Source organism: Scleropages formosus, chromosome 15 (genome assembly GCF_900964775.1).
Source record: "Scleropages formosus chromosome 15, fSclFor1.1, whole genome shotgun sequence".
In the NCBI taxonomy this organism is placed as follows: Eukaryota; Metazoa; Chordata; class Actinopteri; order Osteoglossiformes; family Osteoglossidae; genus Scleropages; species Scleropages formosus.
In genome coordinates this window covers 16,614,059-16,628,470 of record NC_041820.1, presented here as the reverse complement: position 1 = coordinate 16,628,470, position 14,412 = coordinate 16,614,059, and the positions used below count along the sequence as shown (strand labels likewise).

At 45.5% G+C, this 14,412-nt stretch overlaps 2 protein-coding genes across 2 annotated transcripts; both read right to left on the bottom strand.

Moving 5' to 3' along the window:
• Nucleotides 1–10: 10 nt before the first annotated feature.
• On the bottom strand, nt 11–3,741 carry LOC108919341 (26S proteasome regulatory subunit 4). The gene is made up of 11 exons (XM_018727269.2): nt 3,690–3,741; nt 3,119–3,172; nt 2,902–2,998; nt 2,646–2,770; nt 2,371–2,556; nt 2,077–2,205; nt 1,682–1,778; nt 1,379–1,568; nt 1,045–1,196; nt 782–936; nt 11–518 (listed from the first exon to the last, which is right to left on the bottom strand). The coding sequence occupies exons 1-11, from the start codon at nt 3,690–3,692 to the stop codon at nt 384–386; spliced, it is 1,323 nt and encodes a 440-aa protein (XP_018582785.1). The 5' UTR covers nt 3,693–3,741; the 3' UTR covers nt 11–383.
• Nucleotides 3,742–9,009: 5,268 nt separating this feature from the next.
• kcnk13a (potassium channel, subfamily K, member 13a) lies at nt 9,010–13,895 on the bottom strand. The gene is made up of 2 exons (XM_018727377.2): nt 12,672–13,895; nt 9,010–9,914 (listed from the first exon to the last, which is right to left on the bottom strand). The coding sequence occupies exons 1-2, from the start codon at nt 13,015–13,017 to the stop codon at nt 9,010–9,012; spliced, it is 1,251 nt and encodes a 416-aa protein (XP_018582893.2). The 5' UTR covers nt 13,018–13,895.
• Between the last annotated feature and the right edge of the window lie 517 nt (nt 13,896–14,412).

Genomic DNA, 14,412 nt, shown 5'->3' with positions numbered 1-14,412 from the left:
ATTTACTTCCTTTTTGTAAGCGGTTTTTTCTTTAATACAAAATGTCTACATTTTATGAAACTTGTAGCATTAATGTACAATTGCTCTATTGCGCCTGAATACTTGGTATTGTTTTGGCATTATTTTTAAACATTCTCAGTAAAATTTGTGTTGATTACTTAGACAAAATAACTGAATTCCTTGCTTCCATTTTCTTTGGCTAAAAAGAGTGTTTGCAACAGAAAGACTGTTCTGAACATAAGAATTTTATTTTCAGTATGTGATTTTCACAAGATGACGACAACACCTGCAACATGCATGTAGAAAAAGCAATATTAGAGAAAGCAAGGGTTACTGCATTGAAGTGCAGATGGGGAAGTGGCAAAGCAAAAGAGGTGCTGGAGTTACAAGTACAGTCCCTCAGGTGTGCCCTCCTGCTTTTTGTAAAGAACATTCTCCTTTGACTTCTTGAAGTCTTCGTTTGTGACTTTCATCCTGCGCTCTCGCAGTGCCATTAGCCCAGCTTCTGTACATATTGCCTGGAACATGGGGGGAAAAAGTTGGCGGCAAACACTTAAGCAACTAAAGTTTTACACCATTAAGTGGTGAAGATGCACAGCAGGGGCTGTGTGATGTTACAGTAAAATTTCACATTAACATAGGAATGGTTTCAGCATTACAGTAATTTCATCTGACTATGGTTACATTACAATAAAAAATTTAAAAAAACCATTGCATATTGTAAAATACTAAAATTAGCCATTATTTGCATCTGGGTTTAAGTTTTGATATTTAGACACACCTTGATGTCAGCACCGGAGAGATCGTCCTTGGCCAGAATGAGGTCGTCCAGAGTCACATCATCAGCCACAGTCATCCGGCTAGTGTGGATTTGGAAGATTCTCCGCTTGGTCTTTTCGTCTGGGAGCGGGAACTCAATCTTACGATCAATCCGGCCTGGGGGAAAAGCAGCAGAGTGGAGAAGGGTGTGCAGGAGCATCCAGCAGGAAGAGATATATTCAAATGTAGAGGGGTCTCCGATTAGCCCCCGGTCAGAAAGCTTACCTGGCCGGATAAGGGCAGGGTCCAGGGTCTCTATCCTGTTGGTGGCCATGATAACCTTAACATCCCCCCGCGAATCAAAGCCATCCAGCTGGTTGAGCAGCTCCAGCATAGTCCTCTGGATTTCACGCTCACCACCAGAATTGGAGTCATACCTGCAGGAAAGACAGACCACTCAGGCAGGCTCCCACCCTTCTGCTGTCAAGAGCTACACAGACCAGTGTCACTGTGGATATAACCTCCACTAGACTGCAGAAATTCAGCCCTGAAATTGTCAGGCTTGTCAAAACTGAACCTAAAAACAATTAAAAGCAACTAATTTGTAAGACTGCTATACCTCTTTGTCCCAATGGCGTCAATTTCGTCAATAAAGACTATGGAGGGTGCATGCTCCTCAGCCACCCTGAAGAGCTCCCTCACCAGCTTGGGACCGTCCCCCAGGTACTTCTGGATGAGTTCAGAGCCCACTACACGGAGAAACGTGGCTGACGTCTGGTTGGCCACTGCCTTGGCCAGCAGGGTCTTCCCTGTAACATATAGTAAACAGCATAAGTTTTGGCTTTCATAGCTTACCCACTGTTTAGGAGCTTGAGCAATGTGAATGCCATGGATGCTCGTCTGACACCAGGGATCCACTCACCTGTGCCAGGTGGGCCATACAGGATGACCCCTTTTGGGGGCTTGATCCCCATCTCTTCATAATACTCTGGATGGGTGAGCGGAAGCTCCACTGACTCCTAGGATTACACAGGACACATTGTTTAAATGAGGTCACATTCCAGGATTTTCTCCCCTCAGAGAACAAGGAAGTAGCAAATACTATAGTAAAAAAAAAAAAGAGAGCAATATACTATGACCACTTCCTACTGCCTGGCATAAAAATGATTTCCCTGTCTGTACCTAGTACAGGTGGGAAGAGTAAATAAGAACAGCATACACTATCCATGCTTTACCCAAAAGAAAATTTAAATAATTATATAATTATATTTACATGACAAGAATAACTTACTGGTGGCTACTGCAGATGTGGCTCACCTTAATCTCCTGGATCTGGCTGTCCAGCCCTCCAATGTCTGCATATGTCTCCTGTGGTGCCTTCTCTACTTTCATGACTGTAACCAGTGGGTCCGTGTCATCCATAAGCACACCGATGACTGCATGGACCTAACATTGATGTGACAAGTATCAATGGCATCAGTGTGGATGTGGATCATCTGACAAAATAGGACTGTATATTTGTTAGAGCTACATCAGCTTGTATCCCTGCTGATGCTACTGGTGAAATGTATAAAATGAGTCCCACAGTTCCACTGGAGCAGGTGGCAGTACCTTGTGGTTAAGCAGCACGGAGCAGCCTGGCTCGAGGAGGTCCTTGTCCACAAATGACAGGATGCTGACATAATGTTCCGAACCCACGGATGTGGACACGATGGCATGGTTGTCATCTATGATCTCCTCCAGGGTCCCGACTGACATGGGAGTTCCCCGCAGATCATCTACCTTCGATCTCTCCTCCTGTATAAGAAAATGTCATTTCCAAAAGGCTCAGTACAAATGAAATACATGTCACATGCAACTCAACAGAACAGTTCTCCAATAACCACCTCCTGCTTCTCCTCCAGCGGCTTCATTTGCTCCTGGTTGCGGATGAACTCCTCCTCCATCAGCAGGTAGTCTTTGATTCTCTCCTGTTTCAGGAGCTTCAGGCGACACTGAGTGTGAGGGGTGACTGAGGAAAACAGCAAATGGATAAGGATCATTTAAAAGCTCAGCGAGCCAGTGACAAGAGAATGCACCTATAAACAAAATATGATGCCAAAGCTCTTTAAAGAACAAAAGCAACCATTAAGAGCGAAGCACCTAAAGGCAACTTGCTGGCAGCATCTGGTCCCTTTGACTTTTTCTTCTTCTTCCCAACCCTGGTAGGAATGGGTGGTTCATACTTCTTTTTCTTATCCTACCAATCAGAGACATTTTGTTGAGACGTGCTGTGTAAGGACAACAAGACAGAACAAAAACAAGAGGATGCCTAAGTTCTAGCTCCGTGGTAACTAGCTGGACCTAATGCAGGTCTCACCTTGTCATCTTTCTTCCCTCCTCCGGGGCCGTGGCCGCCACTCTGATTTTGACCCTGCGGGGGGGGGGGAGAGAACATCAACACACAGCAACACCATCACTATGACAACACAATTTAAAATCAGAAATGAGCATCTTAGACTCACAGAACAGTTTCGAGCAATAATAGTCTTAAGTCGAGTTAGCACTACCAGCTCGGAAAGCTAAATCTGCTGGCAGAAGAATAAACAAAACAGGCAGCCGAATTAAATTACCGGCTGAATAATTAAAAACACAAGAAAGACCAACTACGAGGACTACATTGCTTGAGACGTAACACCGACTAATTTAGGATTTGTTATCAAACACACTACTAACAGAAGACATCAACAGCGGCTAATGTGATTAGCAAGCTAGCTAGCGTAGCTAACAATCAAATCAGACAAACGGATGAGACCGATGATAAAGAAACTTCAGAACGAGCGTGGACCAAGTTCACTGACATTAGCTCAAGAGACGAATAATAAAAACACAATTCTCAACGTTTTAATTGCTGAAAACGACGAGATGACCGAAAATGCTTGCTCACTTACCATTTTCGTTCAGAATAAGCGGAAACACGTCACAATACGGGAAATGACGTAAAACGCGCTGCGCAAGTTCGAAACGTCCGGTTTTGACATGAAACACCTGTTTACTTTCCTTTTTCCAGACCTAACAGACATTCACATCTTTAGTTTCTTCTCTTTCTAATTTGAATAATAATAACCTTCCATAATTCATCGGCTGTGCCTCCACTAGCCTCTTCTTCAACCTGTTTCTGGAACGGCTCATAACATTGCTAGCCGTTGTAATAATAATAATTATTATTGTTGTTGTTGTTGTTGTTGTTATTAAATCTGTTGCACAAGCAAAAATAGATATTGTCTAATATCTATTTGGACAATGGTCTTTTATGTATTTGATGTATAAAACACCAGAACCTTCTAGGTGTTACTATTATAACACTTCTTAGGTTGGTATACTAAGCTTCTTAATATTATTTACCCATTCATACAGTCAGCGGGGTAAATTTAATGGGTAAGTTCAGTGTAAGTACCTTGATTTTAAGTATGACAGCAAGAGCAGGGACTCCAATTTGCATCCTTTGATTGCAAGGTTGATGGCACTGACCGCTGTGCTTTCCAGCCACCTTAAATAAAGTCTGTTTCCATGTAGCTGATGCCTTGATTCAAAGCGATTCGCAGCCGTTTACCAGTTTAATCCGCTTGGTAGTTACGCTAGAGAAATTCAGCATCGTTCAGGCTTCTCTCAAAGGAAAAGGAGCAGTGGGCAGAATAGAATTCAGACTAACTTTAAGCGTCAAGTCAGTATCGCCAACTGCAACGCCACCGCTCCTTAATAATAAAACCTGAGAAAAACTAACACTATCTTAATAGCTAACAATAGCAGTCACTTCAGACGCTCCAATCGGAAGGAAGGAAAATATGGGATTAGTCACATTTTATTAACTTGATTTATTCAGTCAATGTAGCTGATTTAATAGTTATTTAGATATCCAATCGTTCAATCGGGCCATCAAAATGAGAAAATAGCAAGCAAGGGCTGGAATTCAGTTTGTTTAGCTAGTTTAATACAGTTAGCTAAATGTATTCTAACAATGATATTCAGATGGTAATGAATGACATTTTATCCGTAACCTTGTGAAAGCACTCGAGTGTCTTTTCAGGATAAAACAGTACGTAAGAACAAACTATTGTATGGATGTTCCGGTTAGAAAGGACACGTACAATACAATCGTTCACCCATTTATACAGTCCGGCAAATTCTCACTCACAAACACACAAAATGTTTAGATTTAGAGTCCATGAATAGCATCCTCACATAAGTACTTGGTTCCTCTAAATGCGTATTCAAAGACAAGAAATAATTGACGCCCAATGAATTTCGCAGAGGACGGCTGAGGGTAAGGAGGTTTCATTATTTATCGACTTAGGTTGTGGTGCAGGGATTATTTTTTTAAGGGGAGAAAGTTTTAAAAAATTAAGTGCAACAAATTCAAAGTGATGGAAAGAGGATTCTAGAAATGTAATTGTATCAATGGAAATGTATGTAAATTTACAAAGACAAGTGTCGGGTAAGGGGTGCGGTGGGTTTCACCGGGTCCTGCTCTCCGGTGGGTCTGGGGTTCGAATCCTGCTTTGGGTGCCTTGTGATGGACTGGCATCCTGTCCTGGGTGTGTCCCTTACACCGTTTTTGCCGGGCCAGGCTCTGGCTCGTCGCGACCTTCTATGGGACAAGCGGTTTCAGCTGATGTGTGTGTAAGTGTGGGGTAGCGGGCAGTGTGGTGGTTAGAGCTTCTGCTGTTGGACCCAAAGGTTACTGGTCTGAATCCCACACCCAGCTGTAGTACCCTGGAGTAAGATACTTACCCTAAATGACTCCATTGAAGTTACCCAGAGGCAAAAACATATAAATATGTAATTGTAGGTATCTCAACATTGTAAGTTGCTGCGGAGAAAGTGTCAGGCAGATGAATGTGTGTACGAGCGGTGCGTTTCCGCTCACGCAAGCAGGGGAATGCAAGTCTGCATCTGCGTGCGCCTTTCTTGTCTCGTGCATCACTTGGCTTAAAGCAGGCAAGAAAAATGTGACGTTCGCAGTCTATTCCGGTCCAGTCCTCCTACAGCAGCTCATTCGCCTTGGTAAAAGTGCTCGCAAACACGCCTGCACTGTGTCGTGCCGCCTAATGCGGTACATTAGCCCCGGGAAACAGTTGCTTGGGCGCGCTGACCGAGTGGACGATCGCTCTTGCTGACGCTGCGAATTCTGGCTACTGGCTTTTCTGACAGAAATCAACGGGCCGATTGCCCTGAGCGTATTTACTGCCTCATTAGCTTTGTGTCCCCTGGCAATGGTATGCAAATACGGATGGCAAACCAGGCACGGAAGTGGGCTGATGAGGTCCAGTTGAAGTTCCTCTAAAGCCCGAGCCCTAGGCTTCCTCTAATTTATTCTTCTTCACACCGACATCAAACAAACATAACACTGTTCTCCATAGCAGCTTAGAGTGTAAAGCTACTTACCGTGATTCACCCATTTATACAGCTGGGTAATTTATTTTTTACTGAGCAATTCAGGGTAAGTGCCTTGCTCAAGGATACTACAGCAGGAAGGGGATCCAACCCTTTGTCTTTAGAGCACAGTGCAGCAGCTCTGTTCCACACGCTATCCACTGCTCTACAAGAGATGTTATTTAGTCGCTGATTTTCTCGTGAGCACAACAGAAGGAAATCGTGTGTGATCTTAACAGAACATTTTTTTGCAGGAACAAAGGTATGGATGTTATTTAAAGCTAATTAATTTTTAACATGCATATTTCAAACAAAACTCCATTCCTTGAGCATCAGTCCTGGTGCTTGTTTACCGAGAGGCTGAGCGATCTCTGATTTTTGCCTTTTGAGATGAAGCGATATAAATGCAGCGGAAAAATCTGTTCACGTCAGGCAAGACACAAATGTAATTAAAATAAGGGAAGTTAACAATGTGGAGCCTTACTGTAGATAAGAAGTTACCTCTGCTAGAACTCGTGCGCTTTCATGATTTCCCCAATGGCGACTGTATGCGTTTTATAAAGCAGGTGCATCTTTGCAACGCGTTTTCAAAGAGACTGAAAATGTTGTCTGCGTCTTCCTTTTGATGTCCTACATCATACATTATTCAGTGTTTTGAGTCCGACGCCAGTTCCAGGGTTCACCTTTTAAACACCATCATCTCCTCTGTACAACCTGCTGCTCTTTTTAAATGCAGAAAAGGAGCAAAGACAAAAAAAAAAAAAACAACCCTAAATAAGCGTCAGATACAATTTTTCCTCTTCTTTCTCTCAGTACTAAGTGACGACCTCTGGGAGAAATGATCATGCGAAGCCATGTCACACTCTTGTATGGCGACTCTTTGAGGTGCTGAGGTGCTTGTCGTCTCGACAGCGGCCCTCCGTTTAGACATACAAGTGTCTGTGCTCTCTTGATGGAGACAAAGACGACTACAGAAGAAAATATGGTCCGAACATTAATTCATACAGCTTTCAACAAGCTGGTAGCGGCTGTCAAAGAAATGACGTGTGCCGCACGGGTATTAAAACCCTCGCCTCTCGTCCACTCCCAAGTCCCGTGCCAAGACAACTTTCTCCAGCATCTTATGCTGAAACCAGAGCTTGATGTTGCCTTTTCAAAAATGATAAATGATTTTGTCACTTTTTCTCGAATGCTAAATTACAGACACACACACAGTCTGAAACCGCTTGTCCCGAGTGGGGTTGCAGCGAACCGAAGCCTAACCCAGCAACACGGGGTGCAAGTCTGGAAGGGAGGAACACAGCCAGGACGGGACGCCAGTCCGTCACAAGGCATCCCAAGCGGGACTCGAACCCCAGACCCACCAGAGAGCAGGACCCAGCCAAACCCGCTGCACCACTGCACCCCCCTGCTTTCTTCTGCTTTCCTAAAACACTGATTTGAAAATCAGTGTTTCCATTTATTATGAATAAAATAGATAACATTATATAATACGTTATGCTGGTAGCACAGTGGATGGGATGCCAGTCCATCGCAAGGCACCCCAAGCAGGACTCGAACCCCAGACAATGCACCCGAAACTACCTGCAGTAGTCCTGGACTCCATCTACCGCTGCAGTACCAGGGTGACCTTTGCTATTGTCATGCACTATTCAGGAATTTACATAATGAAGCAAATGGGTCTTTATTACAGGCAGTCATATGCATTATTACTAATAGCAGCCTTTCTAGTTCTGTTCTGTGTATTTAGTATGAAAGCTCGCTTGTAAGTGTCTCCTGTTGTCATTTTCTGGGTAAAGAGGGAACTGTGCTATAAATACATATGCATAATAAACCAAGTTTTCAATTCTGAGAAAGGATCTCTTTGGTTATTGCTCATGCCCACCAGAGAAATTACAGAGTGGAACATGTTCTGTTTATTTGATGAAACGTTCTTTAACATCAGCATATGCAAACTTTGAGTTCTTTTGAATCAGACAAGGAACAAATGTACTGCACAGGGAAAATGTCTGGAAAATGTTTCAGTAACTTTAATTATATATGATTGGCTCCTTTTTCTTTGTAATACAAAGAAATGCATACTTGAGGTTCTACAGTTATTCTTACTCAAATTCATTCCTGTGATGTAAGAGCTATTAAAAACCTTTTATTCAAAAGAAAACGCAAACTTGAACGTTATCTACAGGTGTTTCATAACAGGTATGGTTTTGTGGGGACTGAAAATGTTTGAATATTCCTGTGATACAGGAATCAGAGGTGAGGAATTCCCTTTGCTTCATAGTACAAAAAATAGCACAAGTGTTTTTTCTGCTGTAAGATGAAGCAACTCATCTGACCTCCATTGAAGGCCCAGAAAATCATACCGATTTCACAAAACTCAAAACATGCCAAATATCTCAAATATGAAAATAATCATTTCAGTTTATAATAAGCTTTGGCACAGAAAAAAAAAAAAAAAAAAAAACTGGTCCTCTTTGCTTTCAACCAGACTCACCTTTTATTTTGTACTGCTGATTTTATTTTTAAAATTATGGAAGTGATCAAACAGAGGACAGACTTTAATGGCAGAATACTGACCAAACCCTGACCAAATACTGACCAAAGCCTGTGGTGAAATTTTGTGTTGCTGCAGCAGTAGTTTTCAGGCATATATGAAACCCCAAGATATGGGGGTGACTAAGAAGGGGAAGTCTTTCTCAAGCTACCATCTGATGACTTTTCTCCACTATCTTCTGTGTTTTGTGGACATACAACCGTAGCACTTTTTCCCTTCAGTGATCCATGACTCAGATCCACTAAAACAATGAAACTTTCCTTTTGACCATTTAAAGCAATCACTCATCTATCAACGCTGGTCTCTACCAGTCTGTTATTCATGATGGCCAGAGCTCCCACTCCCCCAGAGAAGCCATTGTGGTGGGTACCAGCCACGGAGTGGCCCAGGTGGCCCGTGGCTGTCTCCGAGAGCTGCTTCTGCATGATGGCCAAAGAAACCTTGTTGGCTGCCAGGAAGTCCCTCATGGAGATCAGCTCCTCAGACATTCTACGTCCATCCACCTCGCTCTCGTTCCCGCCATCTGTCTCAATAGAGATGTTGCGGCGAGCGCGTTGCTGGCTTGGCATCACTAGGTTCCGGCGTGGTCGGAGGATGTTACCAGGGCAACAACGGCTGCCACCACATGGACGTTCAAGCCACCGTAGGATCCAGTTGAGGATCTGCTTGATGACGATGGAGATGACATTGAAGAGTGAGTAGATGCAGCACACGCCCAGGAAGATAAAGAGGAAGTTGCCCAGGTGGTAGGCAGCCTGGTACTCGTAGTTCAGCTGCTGACTGCTCACGAGGTCCCCAAAGCCGATGGTACTGAAGGCCACAAAGCAGAAGTAAAGTGAGTCCATGTAGCTCCAGCCCTCAACAGCTGAGAACATGGCTGAGGCACAGCAGGACACCAGCACGGCACCCAGGCACAGGATCAGCATGACATAGTACACTGAGGGCTTCCACTCCGCCAGGCTGTCCGGCCCACTGGCACCAGCCCTGGAACTGGACTGACCGTCGTGGGGCAGCACGCCCTTGCGCCTCCTCTGCAGCTCATGGCAGGACCGGAGCACAACGGCTAGCAACGTTATGAGCCGTTCCAGAAACAGGTTGAAGAAGAGGATGGTGGAGGCACAGCCGATGAGGCCGTAGAAGATTAGGAAGATCTTCCCCCCTACAGTGGCAGGAGTGGTCATTCCAAAACCTGGGCAGGGACAGGAAAAGGTTAGGGTTAGAACACCTATTCCTGACATACTACCAAAAGTAGGCCCAAAACTGCTATACTACAGGAGTAGTCAAGCCGAGGCCTCCTGAGCCATAGACTTTCCGGACTTTGTTCCATTCTTTTAAGCTCTTCATTTCTCAATCTTGATAGGGATATCAAAATGCATCACAGTACTAACTGCACTAAACCCAATGCATTAGTTAAAGAACTTGCTACTATTCTTTTTTTTTTTCAACCATTTGAAAATGGCATGAAGGACAAAGTAATTTTTTGATGAAGCCTAATTTGACACAGTTGATAAACCGGAAGTTCTCAAGCAAGACATCTGTTTCAATGTGTCCTGAAGTGTGCAATGCATACAGTTAAAATCCCAATCAATGCTGAGAAATAAACTGCTCAGCATAAACAGACCAAACACACTCTCTTGTCTGCGTGCTGTGGATTTGCTTCCTCTGGCACTTCAATCACACACCTTGAAATCCCACTCAGTCTCTAAATGGAAGATTAATGCAAAATCACCACAAGTTTTATTTAAAGGGTTTCTAGGATGCTGAACTGATTCTCATGCCAAATGTTTGTGAGGACTACTTCGCCTTGCTATTAAGCACTACCACAATTGTCCCCTAACCATGGCGCTCCACACACACGCATGAACACCCTGAATTATCCCATGGCAAACGGCTCAAGATCGAGCGACAGTCCCCTCCTCCCCCAGGCCCCCACCTTCACTCGGCTCCTTGCTCAGCCGGAGGTGCTCAACCAACTCATTAAGCCCGCCGAATGTATTCGTGCTAATGAGATGAGTCCTAACGAGGAGTCCATGCGCAGGAGTCCCTGTCTGCCTGCCCTTCCTCTTCAGAAGCTCCACAATAGCTAGGTTGCTACTGGAGACGGGACTAATGCCCCTCATCTTGCAGATCTTCCCCCTTTTGTTTCACAGTGATGCAAATAACTGGGGGGGGGGGGTGCTTTTTGCAGCTGTGTTCCCTCAAGATGAAAGCGAAGTGCGAAAGATGTGTCTTTAACAAATAACTGTCCCCGGATCGCCATGGGTTTGCACCCTTTTTATCCAGTTAGAAGCTTGTCTTTCTTTCCAAGATGTTTAGCATTACAAATATTCAAAGACGCAATTACCTTCGTGTGGCAGCACTGCGAAAGTTTACGAAGCCCCTGCTTATCTTTCATTACCACTTGTTAGCACTACACATAATCACTGTGTTTCGATGGACTGGTGCCATGGTTTGATCTTTGGGGTTCTTGCGTAGAGACCTGCTGGAATGTTGCTTTCAGCCCAAAGGGATGGTGCTGGGGAAAAGGGGCAGGAGAACATCCCACCCCTTTGGGTGTACATAGCCTGCATCCTCTAGACTTCGAGCCTAAACCTTGAACCCCGCAATGTGTTTGTGTTTGCATTTTTGAAATTGTTAGCAAAGCACACTGAGAGCACATCAGCGACACCATGGGAACCACTTGAGCGCAGTTAAGATGTGTTTCTGCTCTCACTGCGTGACTTTATTTGGGTGTGTATAAAAAGCAGCGGCGTATGGAATTTTGTCCAGTGTAGTACTTTTCCCTCTTCCTGGAAGTACTACCAGGTTCAGGCTTTCAGCACTTCTGCTCCTGCTTCTGACGGTTGTTATTCTTGGGAATAAATGAAAATCGAGATCCCGGTTGCTCCGTAAAAGCACTTCCATGTTTTGAATAACTGGCTGTTTAGCACAGAAAGATATTCCTTCACTAACAAACATCTGAAAACTGCAGATCGTCAAACGAGCTGTCGCTTTAACACATATATGACGTATCTATAACACATATACATTTACAAGCTCTGATTTGCTTGCCTGCCCAGGTTATAGCATGTCAGTGACACATGTTTTGCTGAGAGGAGTAATTAAAAACAAATCACTGCTTATAAAGTCTTCATCCTGAGTGAAGTACGGTACCTGTACAGCATGAACACACAGGGCAACAAGTAACAGTTTAAATAACTGGAGTAAGTAAGTAAAAAAAAATAACAATAACGATGATAATAATAATAATAAAAAACCCAACAGGACGTTGACCTGCTCCTTTCTACCTTCCTCTCCAAGGGGTTCCTAGAACAACACAAATGGTTCAGACTATCAGCTTTTCCAGTCACGCTCTCAAAATAATGGAGATCTAACTGGTGGAGCTTCAGACACGAACAGCTTTTGACAATGAGTCCTGGAAAGACGTTAAGGAGCATAAGGAGCGGACAGTGCTGTTGTGCCGCTCCCACCTTTACACTTGTTTACTGCATCAGCTGTTGGACATCATTACTCTCTAAGTTCACACTTTACTTGAGTGCACCGCAAAAAGTCTGCAAACTGAGACCCAGGAGGATTCACGCTTTCGCCCACAGCTCAGCTCCATCCTCTCTCCCGCTTGGAAGGTGCTCAGTAACGAACATTCTAGAATCATGTGTGTGTAAATCTTCACACCTGTGTGTGGTGGAATAAAACAGCAAAAAAAAAAAAAACTCTCCGGCTGCTTTTCTCACATTTCTGGAGAAATAATGATATTTGACTACATCAAATTAAAAGGCATCAGTTTTTTTTTTTTTTAAAAAAAAACTTTCCCCTCAGTACTTTCTTTCTGGACGCTGCGTTTCTACCCCTTCGGACAGGTGCGGACAGGTGCAGGAACCCTCCAACCCGTCACGTGAACAGCACAGACGGCGAGACCCGGCCCCGGTACGGTAGCGTAACGACTGACCGATGGTGGACACCACGGTTCCCACGAAGTAGAGCGCGCCCGCGAAGTCCCAGCGCGGGAGGCGCGCGTCCACTCGGACCCCGGCCAGGTTCGCCTCCTCGTAGGAGCGCAGCAGCGCCTCGAGCTCCGCCCGGCTCAGGTTGTGCTCGGCGCTGAAGCGCTCGAAGCGCAGCGCCCACTTCTCCTTGGCCTGCCGCTCGCGGGGCTGCTCGAGCGCCGAGAACACGGCCGCGCCGCACAGCAGGTACAGCACGATGAGCAGCGCGAGCAGCAGGAAGCGCGCGTTGTCCTCGTTGAGCAGCCCGGCCCCGCAGCAGCCCCCGGCGCATCGGCAGCCCATGATCATGCGGCCGCACCGCTGCCCCACATGGCGCTCGGCTGCGCGCTCAGAGAGCTGCGGAGAGGAGAACGACGCCGGGCAACTTTCGCAGCAGCAGCAGCAGCAGCCGACTTTACTAGTGTGATGCGTGGTCTGTACGGCGATGTTGTAGTCGTCGGAGGCTCCGGCAGCCGCTCACTTCAGTTCATCTACCCGGCGTCGTCAGGAGCGGAAAGAAGCGCTCCAGGACCGCGCGACCCCCAGGCGGGCGTCGAGAATCTCCCTCGCGCGCAACTTGACAGTACCGGCGCGGCACTGACTGTGTCTCTATAGTGACTGTACCCTCCTCGCCTCGTGCCCTGACAGCCTGTGCTGCTCGCACCGCTCCGAATCAAAACCGCGAGTGAGCCGTTAACAGGTGTCCGCTCTGCTCTGGGCTCTGGGATTAAATTTAAAGCCCAAATCCGCCCTCAACAACAGGTCCGAGCTGGGGTTCGAAGCCCTCCCTCCGTCCAGGGAGCAGAACGCGCAGCACCGGGAGCGCCTGTCCCGCTCCGATGTCACTGTCTCCAAAGCTCTGGTGGCTCTTTCCGTGAAGAAGAGCGACCCGAACGTCCGCAGCTCTCGGCCCGCTGCTCCTCTGCACGGGTACGACGGGATCGGATCGGATCGGACCGGCCCGGGACCTGGCTGGACCCGGACTCACCGCCGCACTTCAGTCTCATTCTCACTCAGTCAGTGTCTGTCAATATCTTACCGGCGCTGTAGTTTCCCTATCAACACTCGCATGGCGTGAGGTCCGGACCTGTTCCGACAATTCAGTTTTCGTCAATGAGGGAAATTTCTGCACTACTAGTCCCGCGCGGAATTGTTCGTAACTGCACTTGTGTAACTTGGGTGCCTCGGTTACCGTGGAAACCATTATAAACAATGCATAGTCTTAAATCCACCAGATCCGTACCACTCCATATTGACATACTCTGAAAATCGTCGCCACTCTTCTAATTCAGACGAAATGAAGACTAATTTTTGCTATTTTCACAAGAACGTCACCTGGATCATGTCAGAAATGTCAGACTTTTTGCCTCTAACATTAATATGTGCTCTTTCCAGTCCAAATGATTTTTTCTTGCATTTTACTGACAATTCCCCAAACCTGACAGTCTTTCAAGCTGAAAATCAATTTTCATGTCTATTTACAATGGGTCCAGGTTTAAATTAATTACATCTACCTTGAAATTGCTTCCAAAACTTATTTACCAGGGCAAAGAGACTGATTCTTCCCGTAGAGCTATTACAATTTCGCAGCATGAAAAAATAATTAAAAGGTAAAAGACTGTTTATGCGTGGCATTCTCAAGAGTGGGACGTTCGGTCCCCAGGTCTGGAAGCCAGTTTATTAGATCTATGCTGCGCAGAAGTT